The sequence below is a fragment of the Grus americana genome, chromosome 4 (assembly GCF_028858705.1).
Source record: "Grus americana isolate bGruAme1 chromosome 4, bGruAme1.mat, whole genome shotgun sequence".
Classification (NCBI taxonomy): domain Eukaryota; kingdom Metazoa; phylum Chordata; class Aves; order Gruiformes; family Gruidae; genus Grus; species Grus americana.
In genome coordinates, this window is record NC_072855.1 from 81,437,250 (window position 1) to 81,463,984 (window position 26,735).

The 26,735-nt window shown below is 52.1% G+C and overlaps 1 protein-coding gene across 5 annotated transcripts in view; it reads right to left on the minus strand.

Annotated features, from left to right (window-relative positions):
• The window catches only part of ADAMTS3 (ADAM metallopeptidase with thrombospondin type 1 motif 3), a 109,376-nt gene that overhangs the window by 6,077 nt on the left and 76,564 nt on the right, over nucleotides 1-26,735 (minus strand). For 3 of the 5 annotated variants that reach the window (XM_054823750.1, XM_054823753.1, XM_054823754.1), the window contains 17 exons: nucleotides 25,559-25,758; nucleotides 19,076-19,159; nucleotides 17,751-17,907; nucleotides 16,453-16,558; nucleotides 15,371-15,514; nucleotides 14,082-14,214; nucleotides 13,498-13,611; nucleotides 12,272-12,417; nucleotides 11,576-11,751; nucleotides 10,371-10,504; nucleotides 9,763-9,886; nucleotides 6,102-6,182; nucleotides 4,362-4,525; nucleotides 3,590-3,755; nucleotides 2,816-2,948; nucleotides 2,339-2,546; nucleotides 1,504-1,621 (listed from right to left, as the gene is read on the minus strand). In XM_054823750.1, coding sequence (XP_054679725.1) covers nucleotides 1,504-1,621; nucleotides 2,339-2,546; nucleotides 2,816-2,948; nucleotides 3,590-3,755; nucleotides 4,362-4,525; nucleotides 6,102-6,182; nucleotides 9,763-9,886; nucleotides 10,371-10,504; nucleotides 11,576-11,751; nucleotides 12,272-12,417; nucleotides 13,498-13,611; nucleotides 14,082-14,214; nucleotides 15,371-15,514; nucleotides 16,453-16,558; nucleotides 17,751-17,907; nucleotides 19,076-19,159; nucleotides 25,559-25,758 — 2,388 coding nt within the window. The remainder of the gene's footprint in view (nucleotides 1-1,503; nucleotides 1,622-2,338; nucleotides 2,547-2,815; nucleotides 2,949-3,589; nucleotides 3,756-4,361; nucleotides 4,526-6,101; nucleotides 6,183-9,762; nucleotides 9,887-10,370; nucleotides 10,505-11,575; nucleotides 11,752-12,271; nucleotides 12,418-13,497; nucleotides 13,612-14,081; nucleotides 14,215-15,370; nucleotides 15,515-16,452; nucleotides 16,559-17,750; nucleotides 17,908-19,075; nucleotides 19,160-25,558; nucleotides 25,759-26,735) is intronic. The other 2 variants (XM_054823751.1, XM_054823752.1) reach the window with 2 other exon arrangements.

Consider the following 26,735-nt stretch of genomic DNA (forward strand, 5'->3'; position numbering starts at 1 on the left):
CACTACGAGACTCAGCTCCACCGAGGCATACGGCGGCTCTCCTCCCGTATCCAGACGAGTCTGTTCTTGAAACGGAAGAGAAATGCTAACATGCCGCACGGCGGAAATCACACCAACTGCGGCAAACGGTCGTGACAACTAACGCCGCCAAGGTTGAACTCTCAGCAACCTTACGCGTAGGCAGTAAATCATTCGTCCAGACCCCCTGAGAGAGACTAACGTTCTGCTGAGTCTAAAGCCCTGACAATCAAAATAGTCGGCAAGGCTGTGCAGACTGCAGAGTAACGGAATGGCACGCATGGCCATGCACAGAGACTTGCTCTGTGTAAACAGGACAGAGTGCTATCGATATTTTAGCTGTGATATTTGGCTCCGAGTGTTGTTTACAGTGAGACAGACGTAGTACTCTCACGCGGAGAGAAAAAGGCTGTGACCTGCTTAGTTCTGAAAGGTAGGAGTTTAACACTGGCTTTTCAAGGCAATCCCAACTGCTGCGTAAAGCACGGATTCTCTGAGGTGATGCTTACAGCGCAAGATCAAAGCTATCCGAACAGTTTTGCGAAGACGCAGCCCTTACTTCTTTCAGTTTCGGAAGTGTTTATCAGCAGTGAAACCCAGGATTGAACAACCTTGTACTTGTTCAGTGACAGACAGGGATTTGCTCCCACCTAGCGGATACAGCGTCTTCTCACTCTGCCTTGCTCCCAGAATTGTTTTCTGCTCCGAGTTCTTTCGCTGGCAGAAGGCAGGTAAGAAAAGCGGACGCCTTTACAGGCTCGTGGGAAGCAGTTCCATTCACTCTGCACCTTCTAAGAACTCTCACTCTACTTTTTTCTACCAGCCAGCAATCAGAGTGTTAGGACTACCACGAGGGATTTAAAAAACAAATAAATCCCAACTCTTAGAGTCACAGACCCGAAGGAAGAAAGGCTTTGTTGACTTTATGAAAAGCTTAAAAATCTGTTCCAAAAGTTCTAAGAGAACAATGTAATGTGATTCCCAGGAACCTTATTAATGCTCTGCGGTTCCATTTTTATCTGGTTTTTTTTTTTCATTTCCTCAACTGGCAGGCTTGTAAAACTTATCCTGGGATTTAGAGGTCGAGCAGGGTTTACTTGGGATTGACCTTCACCTCCAGCGCAAAGTTTTGCAAACGCAGCTTAGGCTAGCGTGTTTAAGCCCTCCAACATGGGTGCGTGTTCCAGCGTGCAAGAGGTGACCGTCCCCAGACAGCGCAATTCCTTTACCATACAGCGCAAGCGGGGCGTGCACGCTACCTGCTCACAAGCGTAGGCTCCGCCTGGTCTTAGAAACCTGTACGCGTGAACACAGCAAGTTCTCGGGAAGTTCAGCTTTTATTTAGACCTACACAGAGGTCTCTTATTTGTCTCTGGAGGTCACTCGAGGATGAAATCTGCGTCTAACATCTCTGCCCAGCACTGCGCTACCTAGACAGGAATCGTTAGGCTCATGGTCTGCAGTCGCTGTAAGGTGTTCTCTTACCGTTACAGGCAGCGAGTTTACAAACCCTCACTGATTCCGGCTTTTCTCCGTCGCACCGGTCGCCAGCACGGCACACGATCTGCCGGGTCTCGGTTCCCTCCCCGCAGGTCACGGAACACTACGGGACAGACACAAGGCAAGTCAGGACGTTCAGCTGTCACAACAACGTGCAAAAATTAACGGCTCTAAAATAGCCCGGGGTCGGCTTTCAGGTCAGGCTATACATTCCAGCGGTCTGTTTTCCAAGTAGACTTCAGCATCAGTAGCCTGATGTTGCGGAGAAACATGCAGAGGAGAAGGATGCTGTTCCCCTCGGTTCTTGCTTTCTGTAACGCTAAATTGATTATGAGAGCGTATTATGAGTTTTGCTACTTATTCTTCCCGTAGCCGATACGCCGTAACACAGAGAGAACGCAAAGGGCAGGCAGGGAAGCTGAGCGCTCCCTGAGTTAGCTGGAGGGTCCCGCTGCTGGTTCCCAAGTCGTTCGCACAAGATCGACACTTGCAGAAACTCTGTGATTCCAAACCGGTCCAAGTCGGTAAAAAAGGTCACGCTGCCCGCAGAAGCGGGGAAGCGACAAGTTGGAGAAAAACAAGCAAAATTTCAAGACGAGTTCTGCGGGATTGCGTATCTGACATTGCGAACGTTTTCCTTGCCGGTTTCCCGGGAGCCGCAGCAGCCCGTGCAGCCGGCAGGCGTTACCGGCTGCGGATTTTCAGGCTTTGGAAAACTGGCCGGCGCAGTCCAGAGCTTGCAGCCCGGGCAGAGCTCTGACCTGGGAGACACGAGCAGTCAGCAAGGCACGTCGCTCGCTCACGACGGCTGCTTGCCTACCTCCGACCAGGGTCCAGCCTTCCACTGCGCGGGGCACGGGACGCGGTTGCAGGGCCGGCGGCTCTCGGGGCGATCCCCGCTGCAGTACTTGAAATGCACGGAGCGGTTTGCACCGTCGTGGAGGGGTTGGATGCAACGCACAGTTCGGAGCTGGTAGCCTGAATTCCCGCAGGTTTTTGTGCAGTATTCCCACTCATCTGCTGCCCAGCTGGGGAGTAAAGAGGAGGAAGACACCATCACAACTTTTACCTATTTTCCACACTGCTGCCAGGCCAGGCGGCCCTTAGCACACAACATTTCGGGGATGAAACCACTCCGTCAGATCAGTAACCATTCTTATACAGGTAGAAAAAACCATCCGTAACGCAGGCACTGCGGTCTAGAGAGCTGCCAGCGTCCCACCACGCGTGGCTCGGGTTAACCTCCCCACCCAGCACGGGGAGCAAACGCTGACGCCTCCACGCGAGCCGTACTTACAGAGGCTGCGTGCATTCCTGAAGATTGCACATTCTGCGAATGGGCTTTGGCTTTTTGCTGGCTTCACAGAAGCTGCGATGAACCATTTTGTTGTCACTTTTCCTGCGGCACCCGTATTTGGTGTACTGGAACCCTGGAAAATATTTCAGAAACATCGGGAAAACCGGGTTCTCGTTAGAATTTTTGGTTTCAAAGCAAGTTTTATGGCTGCATGGAGCTCTGTGGACGCTACTTACAACACGCCGCTGTGACAGAAGGGACAGTTACGACCCCTTAGTCTAAGCCCTGCGTTACGCACGAGCCACGGCGTGGAGAACTGACCTCCTTAACACCAGGCAGCAGGCCACCGGCTAACCGGGGAACCAGCCCACGGGCCACGTCAGGGGTTTCGCTCCCAGGGCACGCCGCTGCTCTGTGTGAGGGTTAAAGTTGTTCTGACCCTCGCGTTCCCCTTCCTTGCCCAAGAGCAACGGACGTGCCGTGAGTACCGTGAGCGCTCGGCAGCACAGACGCCCGAGTCTGAACTTCCAAACGGCTTTGGGTACAGAATTTAACACCTAAACCAGACCTCTCCTCTCGGGGCTGGAAGCGTGACATGCTCGAATAATCAGGCACCTAAGATATCTTATACGCCTGGGCACCCAAAATAACAAACTGTTTTTAAAAAAAAAGGAAGGCCAGGATTTCTAAAGCGTTCGCTCCCCCCCACCTGTTACTTTTCCACTCTTGGTAGTTTGTCACTCATTACCCTACGGTGTGACATCATCACTTTACCTCCACCACAGGGTTTGGAGCACTGCGACCAACTCTTCAACGCCCACTCAAAAGTATCTATTTCTTCTTGTAGGACGTTGTTGCTGTTGATGGTTGGTACCGAATCCTCGTGAATGATGTATTTGTAAGTCAGGCTAGATCTTGTGTCGTTCTCCCGAGGAATGATCTATTAATAATCACATGGAAACAGCGGTAATAAACCGGAGCTGTTATGGATTCCTTTGCCAAGTAAAGAAACTGAGGTCTGGCTCTTGGGGGAAACACGGAAACTGCTGGTTAACTCAGCGGGGAAACAACGTTGGGTTTTGCCTTCACAGTTAGAACTAGCAATAGTAAGATCAACACAGAGCCATCTGAAATGAGCTGCGTTTCCAGGCTGGCATCCTAAGGTGGCCGAGCAGGACACCGTCAGCGAGGGTGAAAGGACGGCGCGGCCACTTCGTTTACTTGGCTGAGGAGCAGGGCTGGTCTCAGACGTGGCCTGACGCGCAGTGCCCTGTCACAGACCTCTGACAGCGTCCCACTGCCGTCCGACAACGCCGTCTTGGGCTCCTGACGGACGTATCGCCGCTGCACGAGTGGGCGGCACTTTACGAGACTGGGGAACAGCTAATGAGGAAAGGGCGTCGGGCTATCGGCCGTCTCGTCGGCACGTGTCTTTCGGGGAGGGACTGCCCGCCGGTGTTTTATCTCGGCGGAAGCTCCACGCTGGCCGTGCGTTTTTTATAAGAGACAAACCCACCAGGTTCCCACCGCTCGACACGTAACCTACCAGCACAACCACCGCGTCGTGCAAGGGCCCGTCCGTGTGCAGAGTTTCTATGTCGTCCTCTATGTTGTACTCCCACTCCACGCCCAGGTCAATGAAAGATCGGGATCTGGCCTCCTCCCCTTTCCCGTTCAGAATGTAGTGTCCCGTGGCCTGGTTCTTAATTGCTGAAAGGATGGAAAACAGTGCCAGTCGTGCCTCCCTGCGTGTCGTCTGCCATCGACAGGAGATGCCCCGAAGGCCTTTTGCAAACAAGCCAAGGCGCCAGCAAGCGCCGGGAGAGGCCGCCGCCGGCAGCAGCCAGGTTCCAGCCTGGCGACAGACGCATGCGCGTATTTGCTTCGGTTTTGCGCCTCCTTATCCGCGCGAACGGTAGATGCGGAACTCGAGAGAGGCCGACGCGCCTCTTCCCGTGCAACGCGCGCCTCTGCCGTGCCAGCCCGGCTCCCCAGCGGCACGGGCAGTAGCAAGGAACTGGGGGCAGATCTGCAGGATCGCCCCTCTTCCTTACTTGCCTAAGGCCAAAATCCGCGGTGCTGGGAACGCCTGCCAGCCTAACAGGCACCTCAGCAGACCTTCACCACATTTCCTATTGTCCGCAGCTTATGGAAATGACAACGTTTTCATCGTGCTTTAGTTTCTCTGGTGTAGGTACGTTCAAATGCTAAAATCCATAAGCACAGAGCTGAGGCACTGGAACCCCTGGAAACTACTTATTTTGGGGTTCCTGCACCACACCTTAAAAGTCACGTAGTGTGGGGATAATTACTATTATTATTATGCTCCAATTAGAAACCAGTGCGTTAGAAATCTGAAAGATGGACTCTCTTTTCTTTTCTTTTGCACAACTTTTTCCAAGGCCCCATAAAAGGCGGTAAAAAGCCTGTGCAGACATCTCAGCCGTTCCTAGGGCACAGCACCCCAACTGCAGGAGCTCTGCCGCGCTTAGCGAGCAGCTGCCGAAGCAGAGCCGCGCTCCTCCGAAAGGCACCGCCGGGCTGTGCTGGGTCCAAAAGGAACCTCCTGGACCTCAGAAGCCAACCTTCCCCTTTGACGTTGTCACGGTTGAAACAGTTTCTTCTCGTCTTTTTTTTCTTTTCTATTCCTACATCTTTTTAGTACCTACAATCCAACTCTGCCTGAAGGGTTTGCAACTCAGGCACTGCCCTAGCGCCTGCAGAGCTGCTGAAAAGGCCGTTCAATTCCATGGAAGACCTCACCCCTCCTCTCCCGTGAGCGAAAAATCCCTTAAGCGTTAGAAAACGGTAAGCAGTAAGATACAAACTGCCTGACAGCAGTATGAGCTGTCCTACGTCGGAAAAATCTGAAATGACGTGGACTGCAAACGTATCGCAAGTTCCCCAATCCTCTTTCCGTTAAAACAGCTGTTACGTACAGTCTGCAGCAAATAAGAGTAATTTCCGATACTGAATTTGATTCACATAATAGAGCACCCCGTTTTTACCCTGGCAGCGCCCGTTTAAATGCGAGCGACGACGACAACCTTTTGTTAGTAAACATGCAAACTGGGATCAGTTAAATATTGTGAAGAAGTCAAATGAGAAGTAAATGTTTGTTTGCCGAGCTTATGCTGCAGGACTCGGTCCTTAACATGCAATTCTGAACGCGCGTATTTACCCGGAACACTTGCATTTGGTTATCTCGTGTCTCAGGTTCTTCTGCGTGACTGCGCCGTGCTTCTCATCATGCCTCAAAGCCAAACCCGAGCAGAGAAACACTTACCAAGAAAGTGAGGAGAAGCCTCGTCTTCTTGGATAAACACATGTCGAGCACCGGGAGGGATATCAAACATCTTAAGGTACCCTTTGGCATGTGTAGTAGTCAATGGAGAAAGCAGAGATGGAAAGAAAAAGTAATAGCCACGGTTAGGAGCGCGCTACGTGATCCAGCTTCTGCTTGCAGAAGAGGGCATCCACCCGCGACTGAGCGGCGGCGACAGAACCCCTCTGAGCAAATCGCTTTGTAACGTGCTTGACAGGACCTCCCCGGGGTTCTCCCCTCTCGGGGAGGGAAGAGAAACCCGTTACAAAGCTATCTGTCGCTTGACCAGCCACACCGCTGCAGGCTGTGCCAATCAACAACTCGGGCAAAAGAATGTTTCCTATGTTCCTCAGGAGACGGGGAAACCCGCCCGTCCTCCTCGTCACGTCTTCCAAACCGCTCGTCAGCCAGGCCGTCGGACCCGAGTTCTCTTACTCTCATGTTAGACGTTAAGGTCTTAAGCGTCAAACGTCAAAAGCCTGGAGAAAGGTGTCGCCACGCGTCGGAAAAGGCTCGTCTGTGTGGAGTTAACCCAAGCTATCCGCAACTGCGAGCGTAAAATGCATCAACTAAACCGCTGCTGCTGAAGTCACGGGGCTGAAGTCAACTCTCTACAGCTAAAAGTAAAAAGCTGTTCCCCAAGAAAACTATTCTTATTTTAAATTTCCATTATTATCTGTCCAAACCACAGGTAATTAGTGCAGCAGTAATAAGTATCGTCATTGGGAAGACTAAAATCTCTCCTGGGGAACTCCGCTATACGGAGCGTTAAACAAGAGCATCATCAGCACTCTGAGTGCGCGGGATTTCCCTATTTCTACTATTTTCTCTTGAACAACTGCAGGTTTCACTACGATAAATCTCTGCAGATCCCATTGTTAAGAGCTGAGTAAGTTCCTCTGCCTCGTACTCTGCTGTGCAATCTTCCCGAGTAACGCAGCCCTGCTACAGAAGCAGCGTAGATGCGACGAGAGTCTTATTACTTGTGCGCTGCAAACGCAAGACGCGGCATTTAAGTAATTCTGTTTCATCCTGGGGATTCTGGGACTAACGAAGGCATCGGTCGTTTGCCACGCACCTGGCGTGAAGAGAAAGAAGAGCTACGACACTCCAAAATCCTGGTCTTGGCTGACGAGCGACTGCGCAAGCAGCATCCGCCGATCGTTTCATCGGCCGCCTTTGAGCATACGAAACATCGCGCTTTTGCCTGCCTTGGCGTTATCTGCCGGTGGCTGCAGGGAGCCGAGAACCGCAGCAGAACCCTCGCGGTGCCGTGGATGCCTCTTTCTGCAAGCGCTCGGAACTTACCCAGCGTATTTTTAGAGTCCTTTGTTTCAGAAAGGGAAATATTGCGAGCTCCTTTGGGCAACGTAAACGCTCCTCTGGTCTTCCCTTAAACAGAACGTCTGTAATTAGCGCTACGGGAGCCAAGTCTTAGTTCATTGACTACGTTTGTCAGCCAGATGGTCTTTACAAGTGTAAAGTATAAATTACGTCACGGGTTCAAATGCATTTGAAGCAGAATTAGACCCATCTAGCAAATCTTAATAGTCAATGAAAGTCAGACCGGTGAAAATTCAGGTAGGTGATTTTAAGTTGGATACTTGCAGATTTCATTTTCCAGAAACTTGAATTCTTTTTGGCACCTCTTGCTTAAATGTTTTCCTGTTGGAAGAGGTCAATTAGTCTTTTTAATGACTAGATTGCCAAAGTCACCGTAAAACAATCAACATTTCATAAACGCTTCTATCACTTTCATAAACATTTGCAAATCAGGGGCTGATGAACAGCAGTTCATGAATTGCCGTGCTTTCCAGGCACGGGAAGTGCCGTGCAAACGCCCCGTGGCGTGCCGTCGCCCCGCCAGACGGTGCCGTGGCTCTCGGCGGCCCGCGGGCAGAAATGCTGAGCCACGACGCGGTGGGGCCAGCAGCATTTTCTGGCCTCTCCGGCCCCTCGCGCGCCCTGTGACTCTCCCGGGGAGGAAGGCAGACCCCGGGCTTGGGCAGCTGCAAACCGCTCGTACCGACAACAGCAACCGGACTCGTTAGAGAAAGCTCTTACTGGACTGGATCCAAAGCTGTGACATGAACGTCCTCTCTGCCCCCCCAATTCCAACCATCTTCTCAGTGGCAAAGTCAGAAATGCTCTTAGAAGGCCGAGCACTTAGTCCTGCTGATTACTTTTTTTTTTTTTTTTTTTAAAGAAAAGCGCAGTAGCTGCCAGCTCCAGAAATACACGGGGTTATAAACGAGCCTCAAGTTACAGCCTTAAGTCCATTACTCCCCAAGTCTGAATGATTCTTGCACTATTCCGTGTGCGAGCGGTCTCCTCCGGGGAAGCATCCCTTTCAGAAGGGCTCTCGACTGTAATTTGATCAGTACGATCAGTAAACTTTTCCAACTGGTTTGTCATAATAAATAAATACTTTTGGCAGAATATTTTATGTAATTTATTTACTGGGTTTTGTCCAAGTTCAGTTGGTCTGCTCACTGTCCAAATTTAATTATCAACGCTGCAGTAAAGCTTGCTTCACGGCGGCAATTACCAGCCTCTAAACTGTTAACGCAGATATTCACGTTATCTGCCCCTTAGCCTTTCTCTGCCCTGGCTGCACACACTCAGTTTTATCAGGCAGATATTCCTGAAATAACTGCTCCCACTCACGCAGGGGATACGCTTCCCTGAGCGGCCTCCCCAGGTGGAAGGGAAAAAAAGCAATATAGGAAAGCCTCGAAACGACCAAAATGTCACCGCAAGACGTACAAGATAATACTGCCCTGGCGTAACAACTGACGAAACAGGAATTTCTGAAGAGGTCCAAGGAGACCTTGAATTATTACTGATATGAAATGTGCCGCAAAGTACCCCGGAGAGCAGTCTGAAAATTTTAACCAGGTCGTTCTTAGTCCTGACTAGCAGAACGCTGTCGTGTCCCACGGGACCTCAGCCACACAACTTAAAGGCTACGAGAAACGGGGATTCCTGCCAAAACATTTTTATATTTGGTTCAGAATTCAGCTGAACGTGTTCTTAATTTGTTTATCTGACTCAAGGGCTGTAATTTGTGAGAAAGGATCATAAAAACCCAATGTGACGTGAGGATCCATATGCCCATTTCACACGCACAAAAATTCAGGCTTCCATTTCGAAGTCTTGAGTTTAGGTTTGAGAGGAAAAACTTGTGAAAAGGTCAGTCTTTAACGGGAGAAAAAACTCCTCTCGCCCTCCTACAGACAGAGGCAGGCTACACGCAGTGCCAGGCAAACCGCCTCGGTTTCTCCTGCACGTCGCTGTGAAACAGCGGCTCGGTTTTGTCGGGCAGAACTCCGTGTATCCCCGCTCACCACAACGAGCCAAGCACGCTCCGCATGCCGAGGATTCGGGGCTACACTTGACCCATCGAGCTTTCTCCTAACACAAGTCCTTCGCAGGACGGAAACGCCACGCTGGTTTAAAGACGGCGTTTCTTTCTCGGGCACTAAACTGGTTTTGCACGTCGGGTTACGACGTGTGCTTCGCTCCCTTGAAGTAGGCTGCGTTTCTGCAGAAGCCCTAAGTGCAGCAGAAACACCCGAGAGAGCAGAAACTGCGCCCAGAGGCATGAAAGTGCTATTCCTACCGAGCTTTTTGGGGGTGCGGGTGAAGGTTCCCTTCACGGTTCGGCAATGAGAGTTGTCCCCGCCACAGACGCCACACTTATCTTCAACCTTGTTGGAGCCAATTTCCTTGTCACAGCCCACTTTCTGCAGAAGGAAGGGAGGAAAAAAAAAAAAAGAAAGAAAATTAATGCGTAGAGGAAATTACCACCCAACACCGACCTGTTCTATTTAAACACCAGTTACTTGCAAATCTGGTGCTGGATAATGGTTTTCATGTAAAAACCAGCAAGCGATCCTTCCTTTATATTCACCGTACTTCAAAACTAAGAAAGATGGGAAAGAGAAAAATAGACGCAATTCTTTTCAGACTCAAAGCTGAGTGCAAAAGAGGCAAATGAAACAATCGGTTTAAGAGGAGCGTTTCCACGGAACGGGATCTGTGCCGTTGCTCTAATTTAATTTAAACCTCAAGGAATTATGAGGAAAAGGATGCTGCAAAAATTTAATTTAGCAAGACCTGCGGAGGCTGTCTCGGCGCTGCCGAGCGAGTTGCTCAGACCGACCCTAAGCAGAGCGGTAACGCGGCGCAGCTCCAACTCCGCGCTGCCCGTGGGGGGCTGCCACTCACCACGCATTCTCCCCGGACACAGATGCTGTAGGGATCCTTGTAGGAACAGCGAGTCCCGTCGTGTGCCAGCTGTTTCACGTACGCAACGTCTCCGGTTTCTTTGGACTGGCAGTACAGGTGACATCTCTTATTAGCTGTGTAGCAAGGAAAGAGAAGTAAGTGCAGCCACGAACAGCAATCCAGATGTGCTTCAGAAAAATACCCCGCCACAGGAGCGAGGAGAATACGAGAGAGAGAGAAAGGATCTTTAACAGACAGCTGTGGGGAAGAAGGCAGCTAGTTGGCTTCTCTGTGAATCACGGGGCGCTCAGATATTCTCACAGCAATCCGTTCCCTTCTCAAGAGGGACTGGGCTCTCGACTGTTCGGAAAGCGGCTTTCACTCCCATCCTACTGGGATTTTACAAATCACAGGGAGGCAGGAAAACCACAGCAGAAAAACGAGTCTGTGGGGAGACGGTGCTAAAGCCAGGTGAGAAGCACAGAGGATGTGGGTCTCCAACTCTGTCCTGGGTTTGAGAACAGCAGCTGAAGAGGTTTTTCCCGGTTCACGTCTGAACGTAACTCCTCCGCCAGCCGCGGAAAGGGCATCTCGGGAGACACCGGCGGAGCGAACGCCAGCCGCTCCGCAACACCCCTCCGGGAACTAGGGATCTGTCTCTGTGCCCGAAGCCGGCCCCCTCGCCCAAGGTCATTAACGGGCTAGATTAACGTCAGTAGCGAAGGCTGACAGAACGGGCCGAGGCAGGTGGGTCTATACAAGAGCGGGAAAACACTAAAAAGAACTTCTCACCTAGTGCCACTAGCAAAACACCGTTAACGCTTCCAGCGGGCGCGATCCAACGTCAGCTCTTTGCGCTCAGGTAGAGGGACAGCCACAGGGCAGAGGGCAGGAAGGGCTTTCCCCACCCAGGAGCAGCTTTCCACGCTGTGGCCCACGGGCAGGGAGCTGCAGCACGGCGCACTAAACACCGCGAGCGCCCACCAACTCCTCCAGCAGGAGCCAAGAGCCTCCGGCTACACCACGCTCTCGCTACGAGCGGGATGAAAGCCAGGGGAAGCTAGCTGGCCGCAGCTTGGGGGAGCGACAACTGTCTTGCGTGGCACCTCGTCCTTCCTTCTGGAGAAGGAAATGGTGAACAAGAGCCCCGCAAGCTCTGGGAGATGCCAGGATCGACCTTAAGAAAGGCGAAGAGCAGGACTTACGGTCCGGGTGTTCGTACGGCAGCCAGTGGTGCTTGCTGCCCTGATACTCAAAGTGGGAATTGCGTTGCTGACACTGCTGCGCTCTGAAGTCCTCAAAGTGCTTCGGACACTCCTCTGTATTGCAAAGTTGAAACTCAAAATTGACACCAGCACAGTCTTCGCCTCCGTTAATGGGCCTGTGAAGAGAAAACAGACGAGAGATTCCAAAACCCTCTGGGGACTGGTTTTTTCCTGTCTTAGGTGACATTTCACACTATTTTAAGAGACAATTTTGCCAAGTGGCGTGTGAAGTGACAGAAATGCAAAGAGAGCGGTTACACCGCCCAGACACACGCTTGCGGTACAACCTCAGTGCTTGCCGTGCGTCCCCAAGGCGTACGCTGGAACGCAGAGGTTACGTGCGCGCACGCTGCCAACGGGCCATTTACAGTTGGACATTAGCTACGCTTATCCTTGCTGAGCTCGCACACTATGTGCTCTTCACTCTCTTACATATCAGCTAAATCCCTGGGAGGGTTTTCCACAGGCTTTCCTCTGGACATTCTTGGATTCTCCAAAAATGATCCCGGCTCCCTGCAAAAAGCCGTATTTCTAGGGCCTCGAACCGAACGTGAATTTTGGCAGACTCCACCCAAAAGGTGCACGCCATTTCAAGCGACACCCGTAACCCAGCTCCCACCCAGCCACCAGACCTACATTGGATTGTTGCACTGGCGCGTTCGAAAGCGAACTCCAGTTCCGCAGGTCCGTGAGCAGGAGCCAAACTTCGTCCAGGGGCCCCAGTTGCCGTCCTGCTTCAGCTGGTTCGCGTTCTTCCACATGCAGTGACCTTTATAGCACCACTGCGAGGAAGCGGGCAGGGAAAACGGGTGAGAACGGACACAAAACCCAACCCGAATGTCTAACCGCAGTAAAAGTAAAAGCACGCAGAGGGGAGCTCACGGGCTGAGAAGGGACTTCTCAGAGGAGAGACTGCGGGCAGAGACCTTCCTGGGGACAAAGGGGGTGAGGGTCTACGTGCTCTGGGCCTGAGAGGACCCGACCCCCCGCCCCGAAGGAGCGGGCAGCACCACCGAACCCCAGCCTGAACCCTTCCGGGGGCAAACACACGTTCCGCCCTCCTCTTCACTTAATTTAAGTAAGTTTTGTTTCGTTCGAGTCTTAGACGCTACCACTTTTTTGAAGGAATTTTCATGTTCTGAATATTAGCAGGATAAAGTTTTTGCTGAAGACTGGTTGCTTTTTTTTTAAAAAATTTTTTTCCCCTCCCGCTGGCCAGTTATCCCACTTATGCAAATTGGCTGGAACAGAGGGCTGGTCACTGGGCAGGGTGGTGGTCTGCTGCTGGCTCAGGCGTACTCAGATGGTCTAAGTGGCTCTCCTGTATCTCAAACACATGGAATTTGCTAAACTAACATTTATTTGAGTATAATTTCATAATTGAAAATGAATTAGCAGCAGGACACCCACTAATGGGGATATTAAAAGGGAAAAATCAAGAGCTAATCCTACGCCCAGCCAAGCCTGTAGCCACAGGACGTCTGGCCCACAAGCCCTAAGAAGGGGTCCTGCGGTAACGGCATTACCCGCTACCGTGGGTTCCTAAAGGCACCTTACGGACGCTTTGCAGATGAGACAAGAATCCAAAAAACTTAACAAAAAGGCCACAGAGGAGGCCGAGAACGGCTTACACCTCAACTGGGGCTTCTCTGTCCAGAGTGTGCTTTGTACCAGGACAAACCTCGCACAGTTCAGAGAGCAGCGCAGTGGGAAAGCACAGCTCCCTCTTGTCCTTCCGCCGGCTCCACCCGGGGAACGCCGGGCAATTCCCTGTTCTCCTCTGTGCCCTTCAACCCAAATGAATGCAACTGTCGGGACTGGTTCTTGCCCCAACGCAAACGTAGCAAAACCACAATACTCACTTTCCCAGGGGCGCATTCTGTCCCATCGAGGGGAGGTCCTTTCTTAGTCTTACAGAAATACGGGTTGTCTGGATGGCTGCACCACAACTGCTTGCACGGGTCAAAGGTTCGGAACTGAAATGCAGAACATTTATGAGATGAAACTCGGCATCGGATTATTAACACTTTTCAGAGAAGGATTCAACCCACCCAGTCAATTCATCTCACGCACACGGCTACCAGTAAGTATGGTATCTTCAGAAAGAGAAGGGCGGTGCTTGGTCCCTGCATCCCCTAGCGCTGAGCTGCTGAGAAGGGGAAAGGAGGAGACACCCAGCGCTGGGAGGAGAACGAGGGGTTTGTCCCTTCTTCCTTGGGATCACTACCACACGTCTGCGTCCTGTGGACCGTGCCGCCACCTACTTGACCGTTAAACCCAACGACCCAGCTGACGGGGTTTCACCCATAACTATCTCTCTCCTCTTTGTGGGTCTGTTTAACGGCTCTCCAGTTACGAGGAAATGAGTACAGTGCAGCTCAAGACAAGGCCAGACACCAACTCGCTGAATGAACGTTTGTCTGTGCAACGACTGCCGTGGACGTACCGCTGTGCACATTTTATAGCCAACGCCAAAATCAAAGCGGCACTGATCGTCCATGGAATAATTGATGCCTGGCAGTTCAGGGAGCTTGGGCCAATCGTGTTCGAAGGGGTCGTCGAGAAGACAGTCGTAAGAGCTGTGGAAAGAGCACAGAAAAAAAAAGATCACGAGAAGATGTCACGACGCACTTTCCCGTCACCAGAGGTAGAAAACAAACGCTCCTTCGCTCTCAGTGCCAAAGGGCAACAACTCGATGTGCTTCGCCCCGGAGTACGATTCCTAACGTGACGCCTAACGCAAAGCTCTCTGCAGTCGGAGGGAGTCTTCCCACGGACTTTCCGGAGCTCTCAAACAGGACGGCGGTCTGAGAACAGGCCTTCTCACCTGACATCTACTGCACACGCAGGGACGAAGCCCTGCCTGTGCGAAGGGCAAGAATAAGGCTTGCTTTTTTCTTGCTCCCGTTAAGACATCAGAGTTAAAAACAGCGACACGGGTGGACTGCTCCTCCTGCACTGGGATGCTTCACTTCAAGCTCTAAGGTCTCAATCAATTGCTATTTTCTGCTTTATGTTACAAACAGGGTTTCCTACGTAGGAGACGTGGGTCAACTCATGGAGTTTTCACCCAGTTTTGACTGGCAAACCCAGCTATTTGCAATGGAGAAGGAAGCCTGAGCAACGAGGGGATGAAGAGGTACATACATGGAGGGAGGCTAGAGCCAGCAGCGTAGAGAGCTGTTCTCCTTTGCTCCCTACCGCAGACACGCGCACGCATCCGCCTTCTCTCTTCCACAACCTTTGCTAGTTCCTTTTCTGAGTTTAGGGCTTCATCCTGCCAGTTTCACAGCATAACTCCTAGAGAAACCAAAAACCTAGGGCAAACACAGCTACCTGACATCAAGTCTGCCAGCGAGACTCCTGCTACCATCGCCCAGAGGACGCGACGGCTTTGAGCAGAGCCCCGGCTGAGGAAGCGTCGGTCCCGGGTCCAGGAGCAGCCTACCGCCCCGGCTCTGCAGGCTGAGTCCCCGTTGGGAAGCAGAGCGCAGGCCACCCCCGAGGATCCCGTTCCTCAGCACCCCGAGGCCCCAGCACCGCCGTCTTTACAGAAAGGGCTGCCGCAGGCAAGGGTGCCGTCTGCGACACTCGTGCCTGCTCCGTCACGCCGGGATTGCCTCTGCTCTTCGCTGCCTAGCAGAGGGCAGCGCACCGGCCCCACATCCCGGGAACCGCCAATTCTTCTCTTTCCTTTAGCAAAGCAACTCCCGCCGAGCGCCGACAGCTCCTTACTGTATGTATCGCTTGAGCTCCTGGCCGCTGCACCTGGACCAGTGGTAGCGATGGAAGGCAGCCTGCACCAAGGGAGCCATGACGCTCCCCATTGCTGTCTCATCCCCACATCTGTTCCCTTGCCCATCGTGCTCCATTCCCAGCCTGTAAGAAAGGAGCGCCATCAGAGCCCAGGCAGCTTCTGCTCTTCAGCTGGTAAAACAACCGTACAGAAAACAGTTTCGCGTGCACAGCTCGTGGTGGAAAATCAAATTGTTCTTTGCGGTCTACAGATATCACCTGCATTTCAAACTCATCTGCTCTGATGCCAAAACAGGAGGACTCTCTGAATACTCTTTCATTTATGCTTTATTTGTTAATACCAGGCATGACCTAACGAGATGATGACGACTTCTTACGCTTTGGATAAAGGAAAACAACAACTCTGCTCATTAGGGAGAAGTTCGTGCAGACACCGAATTGTTCGCGTGTGTAGACTCACTTATCACAAGCCCCTGGTAAACACAGCGCTAACGTAGTTATCGTGTGGCGTCTCCCAAGAGCTACCGCGGTTAGCGTGTTACATCTCCACGCGTGCAGCTGGTACAGCTCAGTACGCGAGTGACCCCGACATCTCGGTTGGGCTGAACTCCTCCCAGCGAGCTGAGCAAGTAGCCCGCACTGCTTCAGGAAGGCAACAATCACACCCTCAGGGCTTGACATTAATTCATCCAGACAGCAAACAGAGATCTTTGCTTAATCAGTTACTCCCAACTTAACGTGTTATCGCTCTTGAAGAGGTGCCAAATCTAACAAATCAGCACTTGCACTCAACGAGAAGAGAGAAGTTGAGGATGCCTGACAAGCTTCCGTCTCCACTGCCTGCGCCTTCCCGGTTTCTTACTGACCTCTTCCTCGCCCAGAGAAAACAAGTTCCCCCCCTTCACTTACCTCTTCATTGCCTAAACCACTGATGCGTTCCAAGGGGATGGAAATAAAATTAGGATAGCTTTCACGTAGCCATTAAAATTAAACCACTGGAAGCAAGCAGGAGACGCAGCACCGCGTTTTGTTGGCAATCCAATCGTACAAGTTAGACTTACACGTGACCGGTTTCATGAGCGACCACAAAAGCTGATGAAAAGCCATCCTCGTGGTTGAGAGTGCAGCTTCGGACCGGGTGACACATGCCAGTAACAGGAGCATATCCTATGGAGAGAAATCATGTCTGATCCTCTTAGCCGTTACATTTATCTAAAATGAGATCCCCCAGTAAACTTACTACCTGTGAAGAACCTAGGATTATTTTCGTTCGATAGTCAGTTTTTCCTCTGTCTCTGCAATTGCCGTCAAGCAGCGTAAACGGCTCTGAGAGAGCGGGACTGGTTCCACAGACATCTGTGTTACATCAGGCACTGACACTTTTAGCACCAAACCCGCCCAAGATTCCGGTTCCATTACGGGGCAGAGCTACGGGCCGGGATTTTTTGCCTGTGTTCATACTAACACCTTCACCTACGTACTGCCTGGCGCCTGTTGCACGTCGTTTCCTCAGTAAAAGCTAAAATCTTTCTGATGACGGGGAAACGGCTAACGTCTCGACCTACGCAGCGTCACTCCAGGCACGCCAGCCCAGACCTGAAGGAGAACGCAGACCCTCGTCTCCCCCTGAAAGGGGAAGGGAGCATGGAGGTACCAAACACCGAGACACCTCCGGCTGGACAGCCAAACCACGGTCTCACCCAGACTCTTCTTTACCTGCACTGACACAAATGGCACTTGGTGAATTTACTTCCCGTTATCACTACTTCCTTGAGCCATAAAGGTCAATGCAGGAATCAAAGCAGCTGGTACGCTGTCTATGGAAAGAAATCTACAGTGAACGATGCAATAAAAGTGAAGTTGAATGCAAAGTGCATCGTGCGTTCCTAGCGATCCCTGCACACGCACGCACACACCTGGTGTTTGAAGCAAGTAAATAGCTATTTACTTACACCTCTCAAGTAAGAAACTTGATCTGCTGCAGTCAGATAGAAATGGCAAGGACCACCATGGCAAGGTCTACTTGCTTCTCAGGAAGCGTGCAAGAGGCACGGGAGGAAGCGCTTTCTCTCCACAACAGAGGCGTGCGTACGTGCTCAGGCAGTCCACGTGGGCCCTCCTGAACCCAGCGTGGGGAACCCAGAGTTACGCTGAGCAGACACGCTGTGCCCAACAGGACCAGGTTTCCATACGTCTTTAAAACAGAACACTTCCCTAAGTATTTGCTGAGTAAAAGCCCACGTTGCTTATTGCCTCGGGATCCTATAACAACGCAATTTTCAAATTTTCCTCTTTTCGGGCAGGCGCTCGCCAAGAAACCCCAAGTCCAGACAGTTTTGCTCCAGCTCAGCGGCATTACCTTGCATACCAGCGGGCCCAAAATCTTGCCTGGTTAAGAAGATGGCATGGTCGTGGTGCTCGGAGTGATTGGGGTCTGACTTCTGCTGCTGATAGGCCCAGCGGCAAACGTTCTCCAAGCTTCTCGAGGGATTCCCCCTCTCAATCAAGCTAATGGACTGAAAGAGCAAAACATTAGAGCCAGGAGCTCCTAAAGGTAGCAAAGTCAGCCCAGTTTTGATTCGCTTGGAGCACCAACCAGGTCCCCACTTCTCGCTTCCACACACCCTGCCACTCTAAGGCACGACAGCCGCCTTCGGGATGAGAAAAGAAAACGTGCAGGCTAACAGTGACCACGCATCCCGAACGGTACATCGTTAGGGTTCTTTTGAAAACAGTTTAACGAGCGTTCACATCCTCTATGAGGACAACTGCCTCTCTGTGTAGCCTGCGGGAGGAACATGCCCCTTGGTGTTAGGATTGAATAAGGCCATTTTTCTTTCGTTTGTGGGAACTCGCTTACGTTCTGGGCTGCGGGAGGACAGCGTGGCTGGGCTGAGCTGAGCTGAACGAGAGCTGAGCTGAAGGAGCACGCAGCGACGCAGGCAGCCTGCGTCGGGGAACCGAGCACTACAAACACACGGACAGCGCCTCGGCTGCTCCAAAACTCTGCAGTGCCACTACGTGATGGACGCGGATCAAACGCCTGGTTCTGTGAGACTTGACACAGCGTGGGCCTACAAGCCCGGTAAATTTAATTACGAGACAAACATCAAACGGGTCTTTTGACGTGCCCAAATTCAACGCCTGAGTTAAATGGAACAGGGATGATCTTTACCAAACCCCGAACAGCATTAGCGCCTTCCTCTCGTCCTGAACAATTTCACGAGCATTTGTTCCAAACCCTCCGAGTGCGTTTTACCAGCAAAATCAATGTAGCGTGGCAAGCACTGCCCAGGGTAAAAAGCGGAGGAGCGTGCCGAGCCCCAGTAAAAGTACACCAAATGAGCAAAGGAGACGGTTACGCTGCTCGGGGGGGTGTGCGCCAGCAAGCTGTGACGGTCAGCCCAGCCGACTGCTTCTGCTCAGCTGGCGTAATTCCCCGAGGACTCGCAAGGGCAAGAACCGAGGCTGCAAGCCTGAGCAGGCTGAGCCGGTCCCGCACGGCATCCCCAAGGGACGCTGTCCCGGGCAGGCTCGGGAAGGAGGGCGGGCGCCAGGCGGGGAAGGCAGCCCTCTGGAGCTAGCGGCCGGGGGGCTTCGGCTGCCAGAGCCCTTCGTGGCCTTCACAGGGGCTGCAGCCCCAAAGAAGATGAAGGCGCAGAACCGGTTGGGAGGCTTGCTTACCTTCGCGTACCCCAGCATGATCATTCGGACCAGCACAACGTTGATGTGAACCCCCAGGGACTCGTCGTGGTAAATTTCATTCACCTGAGGGAAAAAAAAAAAGAAAAATTAAAAAGAGAAACCCACTGATGATACCATTTCTGCACACACGTAGGCACGTGTTTAGCTTTAAAGATGTGAATAGTACTCTTGATTCTAAATCGATCTTAAAATTACCAGGCAAAGCGTTTCCAAATCCCAGAAATGCTTTGTAAATTTTCATCCGAAACTTTTCAAGTCAACAGTGTTGCCAGAGACATAAACACTGCAGTATACCGTAGGGGGTAACGATACCTCCAAATATACTTCATTTCTGCAAGTCAATGCATTCCGTAAAAAAAATTTACCGGCTGCATGAAAGCAGGTGCCATTTACGTGATCTGGAAAAGCTTCCTACGTTAAAACCAAGTGCTGGCCTGAGCCAACACCCATCCCTGAGACAAGCGCACGACACCGCCAAACTCTGCTCCTCGAGGACCGCAGCAAACAGAGGGGACAGAGCAAGCGTCCGAGCGCACAGGCGGCCCTCGCGGAGCAGCCCAGGGCTGTGCACCGAATCCGGGCTGCGGAGGGCTCCAGGGACATCTCTACACCCCATTTACAGCCAGAACTGCGACTCAGGTGCTTTTGGCCTCATTTCCCAAGGAAAGGAGAAGGAGTCACTCCCGCTGTTAGCGCTACGCCCCGATCAATTTTGCCCCCCCTTCACCACTTTCCAGCAGCACCTGCAAAACAATAAAGATCTCAAAGAAATTAAGTAGCCCAAAATTCTGTGCAAATAAGCAGATGACCAGAAGTAACGGTCTCATTACCGCTGACACGGAAGGACAGACTGCACACCCTTTATCGCACACACGCGGAGGAGCTCGGAGCAGACGCCCAGCGCGAGAGAAGCTTGTGTCCCGTTAGAGAGCCCAGCAGCAGGACACCAACCCAGAGCTAACGCTGCCCTTCCGCTGCTCACTGAACAACTCAAATACCTCGTGCTGGTGTTTGTTTTGAAGAAAAAAACCTTTTTTTTTTAGAAGCAACTAATACTGCTGCCCTAATTTTTAGAGATAAATTAGAATTAGGTGGTCACTTTCGTACTAAAAAGAGTACCTGTGGAAGTGAAGTTAAAAACCCCAGAATTATGCAGATGGGTCAAAAATTGTTCTTCTTGAGGAGCTTCCTTGTGTCTGGAAGGTGAGAGATGTCCTGCCACCAGAGTATAAACTAAGGGGCTAAACCACCTGCACATCATCAATGCAGTTACTCATCCCCCTCAAAAATAAATATTATATGATGAGTAACTGGTGAAAAATAAATACCACTGTTCAGAGGCTGGCACAGAGGAGCAGCATTTAGAGGGCTGGTTTTTTCAGAACTCCCCCTTCCCCTCAGGGAAAAAGGTCCTTCGGGGCTGTCCAGACTGCGGGCCCTGGCACAATGAGGTTGCCCACGGATTTCAGAAACGCACTCCCTTTTAGGTCCAGCTGAGAAGAGACTGTCAGCGGGGCAGCTCTCCAAGGAACCAGCACAGAACTCAGACTGCCCGTCTTCTGAAGCAATTCTTCCAAAGGTCAGTTATTCGTCTCGTGTTTTCTCCCTATTAACAGCATTGCTCCCGCAGAGGTTTGTGTCAAAAAACCCCGTTCACGAGTTCCCTTGCGCCAAGAAACAACAAGAAGCTTCCCGAGAGCGACTTTTCTAGAGGCAAAAAGGAACCTGGAATTCAAATCTTCAAGATTTCTCCGCGACACCGTTTTTCACCCCGTTCACTGTGGATTGCTTTGGAGGGCTCCGCTACGGGATTCCCAGGAGCAGCGGGTAGATGCACTCCGTGACGGAAACACAGCACACCTGGGAAACCGGCAACCTCGCCTGAAGGACACAAATTGGAAAAAAGGGCTGAAAACGTCGGCGTAGCCTGCAGCACTTTCAGACCGCTGGAACCGCGTCCGCGCTGTGGTTACAACGGCAAAAGGAATTCCATCCCGAGACAGTGGTACACAACGCAGATATAAATCATACCCCAGCAAGCTGGATGTGTCTGATGGGAACTTGTGAAACGTACCCCGGGTGGCCACCTGGCCGTGCCCGGCCATCTACTGCTCTGCTCCAGTATTTCGCAGGAAAAATGAGTTAGGCTGAAATCAGGAGCAATACGCAGAAGTCGTCAGTCGGCACGCTCGCTGGGACAGTGACAACAAGCGGGGAAGTATCTGTTTACTGAACGGATAAAAAAATTGTTCAAACAGACAAAATGAACGCACCCGGCAAACGAGGTGTAAGGCTGGAGTAAGGAGCACCGGAGAGAGGAGGTCACTGCTACCAGAGGGACCTCAGTGCTGCTGCGGAAGGTCATCCGTGCCTACGCAGTACAGATGTCGTGGCTGAACCCACGTTCCCAAAGCGCCGCGCCCCAAGACACGGAGGGCAGCCTGCAGGCAGACCTCCTCCCTGAAGGAGAAGTGGCTGGGTTCTCGCCTGTCGCAGCAATCGGTGCCTCCTCGCCCGCAGGCAACCGCGCGGCCCAAAGTTGTGTCGGACGGTTCCTCCGAGCGCCTCTTCTCTCGCTGTCTGAGCTCTGGGTAGCTGGCCGTTCGCAGGCGGGACAGCGGGGAGCCGCAGACGCACGGCAGGTTACAGGTACCGTGCAACTCCCTCTCGGGGGTGCCCGCCAGCGCCCGCCGCCCCCCCGGTGCCCAGGCAGGGCTGCAGGCAATCCAAGGCAACGCGCAGCCCCGCCGAGGAGGGCTGAGGCCCCAAACGCCCTGGCAGGGGGCAAACCCTTCGCCCAGCAAAGCCTCGCCCGTCGTCACGGTCTCCCAGGTCGGTGCGAGCGGTCCTTCCGGCGCTCGGCTGCAGGAGCGTGCCAAGGGATGGCTGCTGCTGGCTCCAAGCACCACGACGCGGCGGGGGCCCGGACTCTGCCCTCGTTCCTCTTTTTATTACCGGTGGGCCCAGGCTGCCTCTGCTTTCCTGTTCTGGGGTTCAGGCCCTGCCCGTAGCGACGACCTCTGGTATTTTTTGATGAAATGCTCTACGCAAGAGCAGTGCTACCTTGCTTACCAGCTCTGCACTTCCTTCCCTTAGAATCCATGGTGCCTTTGATCGCTTTTTTAAATTGCCAAGCTATTTCAACAGAAACAATGCAAGAGTGACATTTCCCCACCTCTGCTCACCTACGGCAAGTTCCTCTCTGCTTACCCCAAAGGCTTCGCTTGACTCTCCTCGGGTCTTGGGGTTTGTGCTGACATCTGCTCCCAGCAGATGGAGCTGCGGGAGTTTAACAAAACACAGAAGAGTTTTGGGACAGTCTATCCGCTCTGCTGTTTACCAAGTTAAATGTTTTTAAACCTAAAAAGACAATATGCTGAAATCACCTTTAATGAAGATCTATTGTTGATGCCTCCTGAGGTATGTGGTAAAAAGAAAATGATTCCCTGTATCCCTGGTCCTGCGTCAAGAATATTCTGTTCCTCACGCAAACAACAACTTTCCATCTCAAACTGTCTGGATTCAGAAGTTAACTTGCTCCCTCCCACGTTTGCCAAAACGACGTTAACTCCTATTTCGCGTTCTTCAGCAACGCAAGCCACCCGCGCGGTTTCGCGCAGCCACAAAAGCCAGCGCTCGGGGGAAAGCGGCGTTTCGGAAATGCTGCGAGCAAGAAGATCGCAGCGGATGTGCCCGGAGAACTGCTGCAGGCTGCCTGGTGCACGCTGTCGGCGGCCGCCAGCGTCGGCTCTCCCTTCCATCCTTTCCACGCAGACCTGCTCAGGAAAGAACGCGCGCCCAGCTGACTCTTCTCCTTTAACTGGGGAATCAACAGGCAGGCAAGCGATCGCGCGAGAGACTAAAAAAGTCACGAGATCTCTCAATTCGGCAACGAGTTTAGGCCCTGCTACGCACTTTGAGGCGGAGCGAATGAAAAAACGAGAGCAAACGATGGAGAGAGAAAGAACCGCGGGTCCTGTGCGCGCATGGAGACCCGTGGCAGAATTTTGCGACGTATCTGGTGCTGTTCTCGTTGAAGCCAACCACAAAGCTCTCGTTGACTTCAGCGCGTGGACAACAGACTGAAAGTGTTATTTAGAAAGAAGGCGATACCCACGAAACGGCAAGGCTGAGTGCACAGGGATCACCAAAAGCGGAATTCTCTCAAGTGCAACTCGCAATTTGGGAACGCACGATGCACGGAAGCACCACGCTGCTGGCTGATCTGGGTTTACTCTCAAGAAGCAGCAGAATGGAAAGACAGAAATGCTGCCAAGTCCAAACCTGCTTAGAACCCCTCCCTATAACCCGCTGTGCGTATCCTTCTGACCACGCTGCGAGACAACAGTAAAGCTTCCCCTAAAAGCTCGGGACCACACTCGACTTCATTGCTTTGGACTAGATGAGCCCGTTTGGGCTTCCGACTCCCAGCGCTGACCCTTAGCAGCTGGTTTAGCTGCAGCGCCGAGGCTGAGTCTAAGCCAAGAGTACGTACAAATGTTAAGCAGAGGGAAACACCTGGGGCCTTTCTTTAGGCGAGGCTGAAGCTCCCAATGGCACGGCAAAGCCGCGCAGCGCTTGGTTCCCAGCGAGCCGGCTCTGAGCAGCTCACGTGCTTTCTGATTCCCTCAAGCCTACAAAAGACGCTTCTCCGAACAGCCAAGACGCCCAGCTACCAGGCGCGTTCGTGGCCGTCGCAGTCCCGCTGTCGGCCGCGATCCACGCGCAGCCCAGGTTCCGCGGCTTGTTCCACCCCGCAGCCAAACGCTTTCTGAGTGCGTGCCAGAGGGGGAGGACGGTACGAGTAAATGCCTTGGGCAGGCACAGACATTGCTAACAGCCCCTCTCCATCAAAGCACGGCTCTCCAGCATCCGCTGCCGAAAGCGGCTCCGCCGGCACGCTCCAACACCACAGCCACCGCAAACAGACCAGCTCCCAGCTGCAGAAACGGTAGGAAAGGCGGGGACCGAACAAAGCTGCGGGTTGTAAACCTAACAGACTAAATTCTGTTTTTCAGTTACAATGCGTATGTATGCCTGGAGTTTCTTATTCTAGATTTATAGCACAGTATAATTCCATACAGAGTTGTTATAATTCTACACAGAGTTATGCCGAGAAAGGTATCAGTTGGTTTAAATTCATAGGGAGATTTTTTTCTTCCCCCTCTCAAATTCTATTTGTCCCGAGAAGTCTTGTACAACGTTGAGCCTTGCTACCTGCCTTCCTACCCCTGCATGGCATCACTGATAGGGATATAAGACAAAACGATCAGCACACGCACATAAACTAAGCGTAAAACAAGGACCGAAGGTCACATTCACCGTACGTGCTGTTCACGTCGGCTGTCCCTCCTCACGGGGAGCGCTGCGTGCTGAGCGGGGCCTGGGGACGAGGGGGAGCAGCTGTTCTGCTAAAAGGACTGAATCCTCTCCGTCGGGAATAACGGCAGCTGATGTGGTGCGCAATAAAGAAACGTTACAAAGATGGTTTGTAAACCTAAGGGATCATTTTTAAATTATGCCAGGAATAAAAAGGTGAGTGTCAAAAATACAAGAATCGTTTCTACACTCATCAAATCATTATTAATTGTAAATGGATTCTCTTACAATCTGTCCTTAGGATATTGTTTTTCTTTCCTGGAAAACCTTATGATCCCCACAGCTTCTAAGACGCACCCATACGGGTCTGACGCCTACGTGCATTAAGGAAAGGCCACTCGGAGCAAGGGGTCATACAGCTCCTTTGCATTCATTTCGTATATTTTTTTAAAGGTTTTTTCTAAGACATGAAAACCAGGAAAGATTTAAGCTGGAGCAAATGTAGCATTCAGTGCTGCTTAACACATACAGGGTGACCTGTGCTCTTCTGGAACGTGCACCTCCTAGAACCTGACAGGGTAGTTCAACGCCGTATCTTTAAATAGAGCGTCTTGCCCTTGCTTTTACAGCCAGAAAGGCATACGCAGACAAAAAATACCTGCTAACCCCCTGGGACACGCTATGATAAAGGCGTTGTAGGAGCGTCTGCTCCTTTGCGGTTTCTATATAAACAGGGAGATTGCCGCAGCATTTGAGGAACAGACGTTACCGGAAGGTTTGCTTCCTTTCAGAGAGCCGTTAGGTGTTTAGTACACCTTCTCGCTTTGCACGTTTAGCCTTTAACCAAGTTTTCCTTCAGAACTGTGTTGCGGGAGAGGTTAGGGATTATTAGAAATGTACCCAGTTTGTGTTTTTCCCCACTGTTTTTCAACTATTTCCAAACTCTTGGAATTCCCCTAGAATGTGCCCTAGAAAACTACTGCAAAAAAGATCAATTGAAGGAACACCTTGACAAGAGAGAACCACATCCACCAGCAGATTTGTACCTGCACCAAGCACGCTCTCCTGGTTACTCCTGTAGGAGTTTACAAAAGCCTGTCGCATTCCAAAACAAGCGGCGCGAGCACGATGGAAGATACTCACGATGTTCATGAGGGTGAGGAGGTAGTTCTGAACGTGTTCTTTGCCGTGGAATCGGACGACGGAGTCGTCCACCCCGAGCAGCACCTCGATGTTGTAGTCGTCGTCTCCCGCGTGCCTGCGTCGCCTCAGGGTTTCGTTCAGTTGCTGCTCTACGCGGCCGAACAGGGAACCCAGGTCTCCGAGGCCGCCGAGGAGAGGCTCTACAACAAACAGTAAGACATAAGCACCTACTCCGGTTCGTTTCAGAAACGTCCTCCCGCGCAACGCCCTCACCGCTTCTTTGGCTAAGATAAGCCAGGAGCTCTGAAGAGACGATTCTCGTGGTGCAGGGGCGGGGGGAATCACTGGCTACCCCGTGGAAAAAATCCATTCAACTGTGTGGTTCGATAACTTATGGCACGGTGGTTCTTCCAAGCAGAGCGTTCAGCCCGAAGGAGATTGGGGCCAAACGCTTCCCTCACTAACCCAGAACTTCCCCCCACTCCTTTTTTCTGCAAAAAAGGCACGTGTTCTGGAGCGCCACGGCGTTCCCTGGGGATGCGGGGCGACGCTTGTGTCGTGGCCTCAGCGCTCAGCAGTGCCGCGGTCAGCCCCAATCCGTGCCGCAGAGACGTCAGACAGCGGCGCTGGGTGTTTCCCCCTCGTAGCCCATCGCTGGAACAGCTGAGCTACAATTTCTGACCGACTTACTGGTTTTGTGATTCTTTGTTGAAAAACCAGGCGTTGGAGTATCCTATCCTGTGAATATCCCTGAGTATCGCTGAATTTTAGAAGGGTCCCTTGAAGACCAGGGGCGGGGGCAGAGTTCAGATGAACCGTTCTGAATTGATTACCAGCCTGCATCTGAAGCCACCCAAAAGCTATTTCTTCCATTTAGGACCGTAAAGCAAAACATCATCACGGATTTTTGACAGAAAAATAAAGTCATAGCTGTAGGCTACTTAGCTCTTCCCGAATCTGAGCCAGCCCACGGACAGGTGCTAAGCAACGAAGAGCAGTGGGGAGGCCGCTCGGAACATCTCACGGTGCGAAGCATCGCCCGCTGCGTACTGCGGCCCTGGGCCGCTCTGGAGCGCACGGCTCCGCGACAGAGCCGGGGAGCATCCCCAGTCCCCCATTTTGGGGCAAGAGAGGACAGAGCCCTCAGGCACACCGGGATCTCCCCGCTCCAGGAACC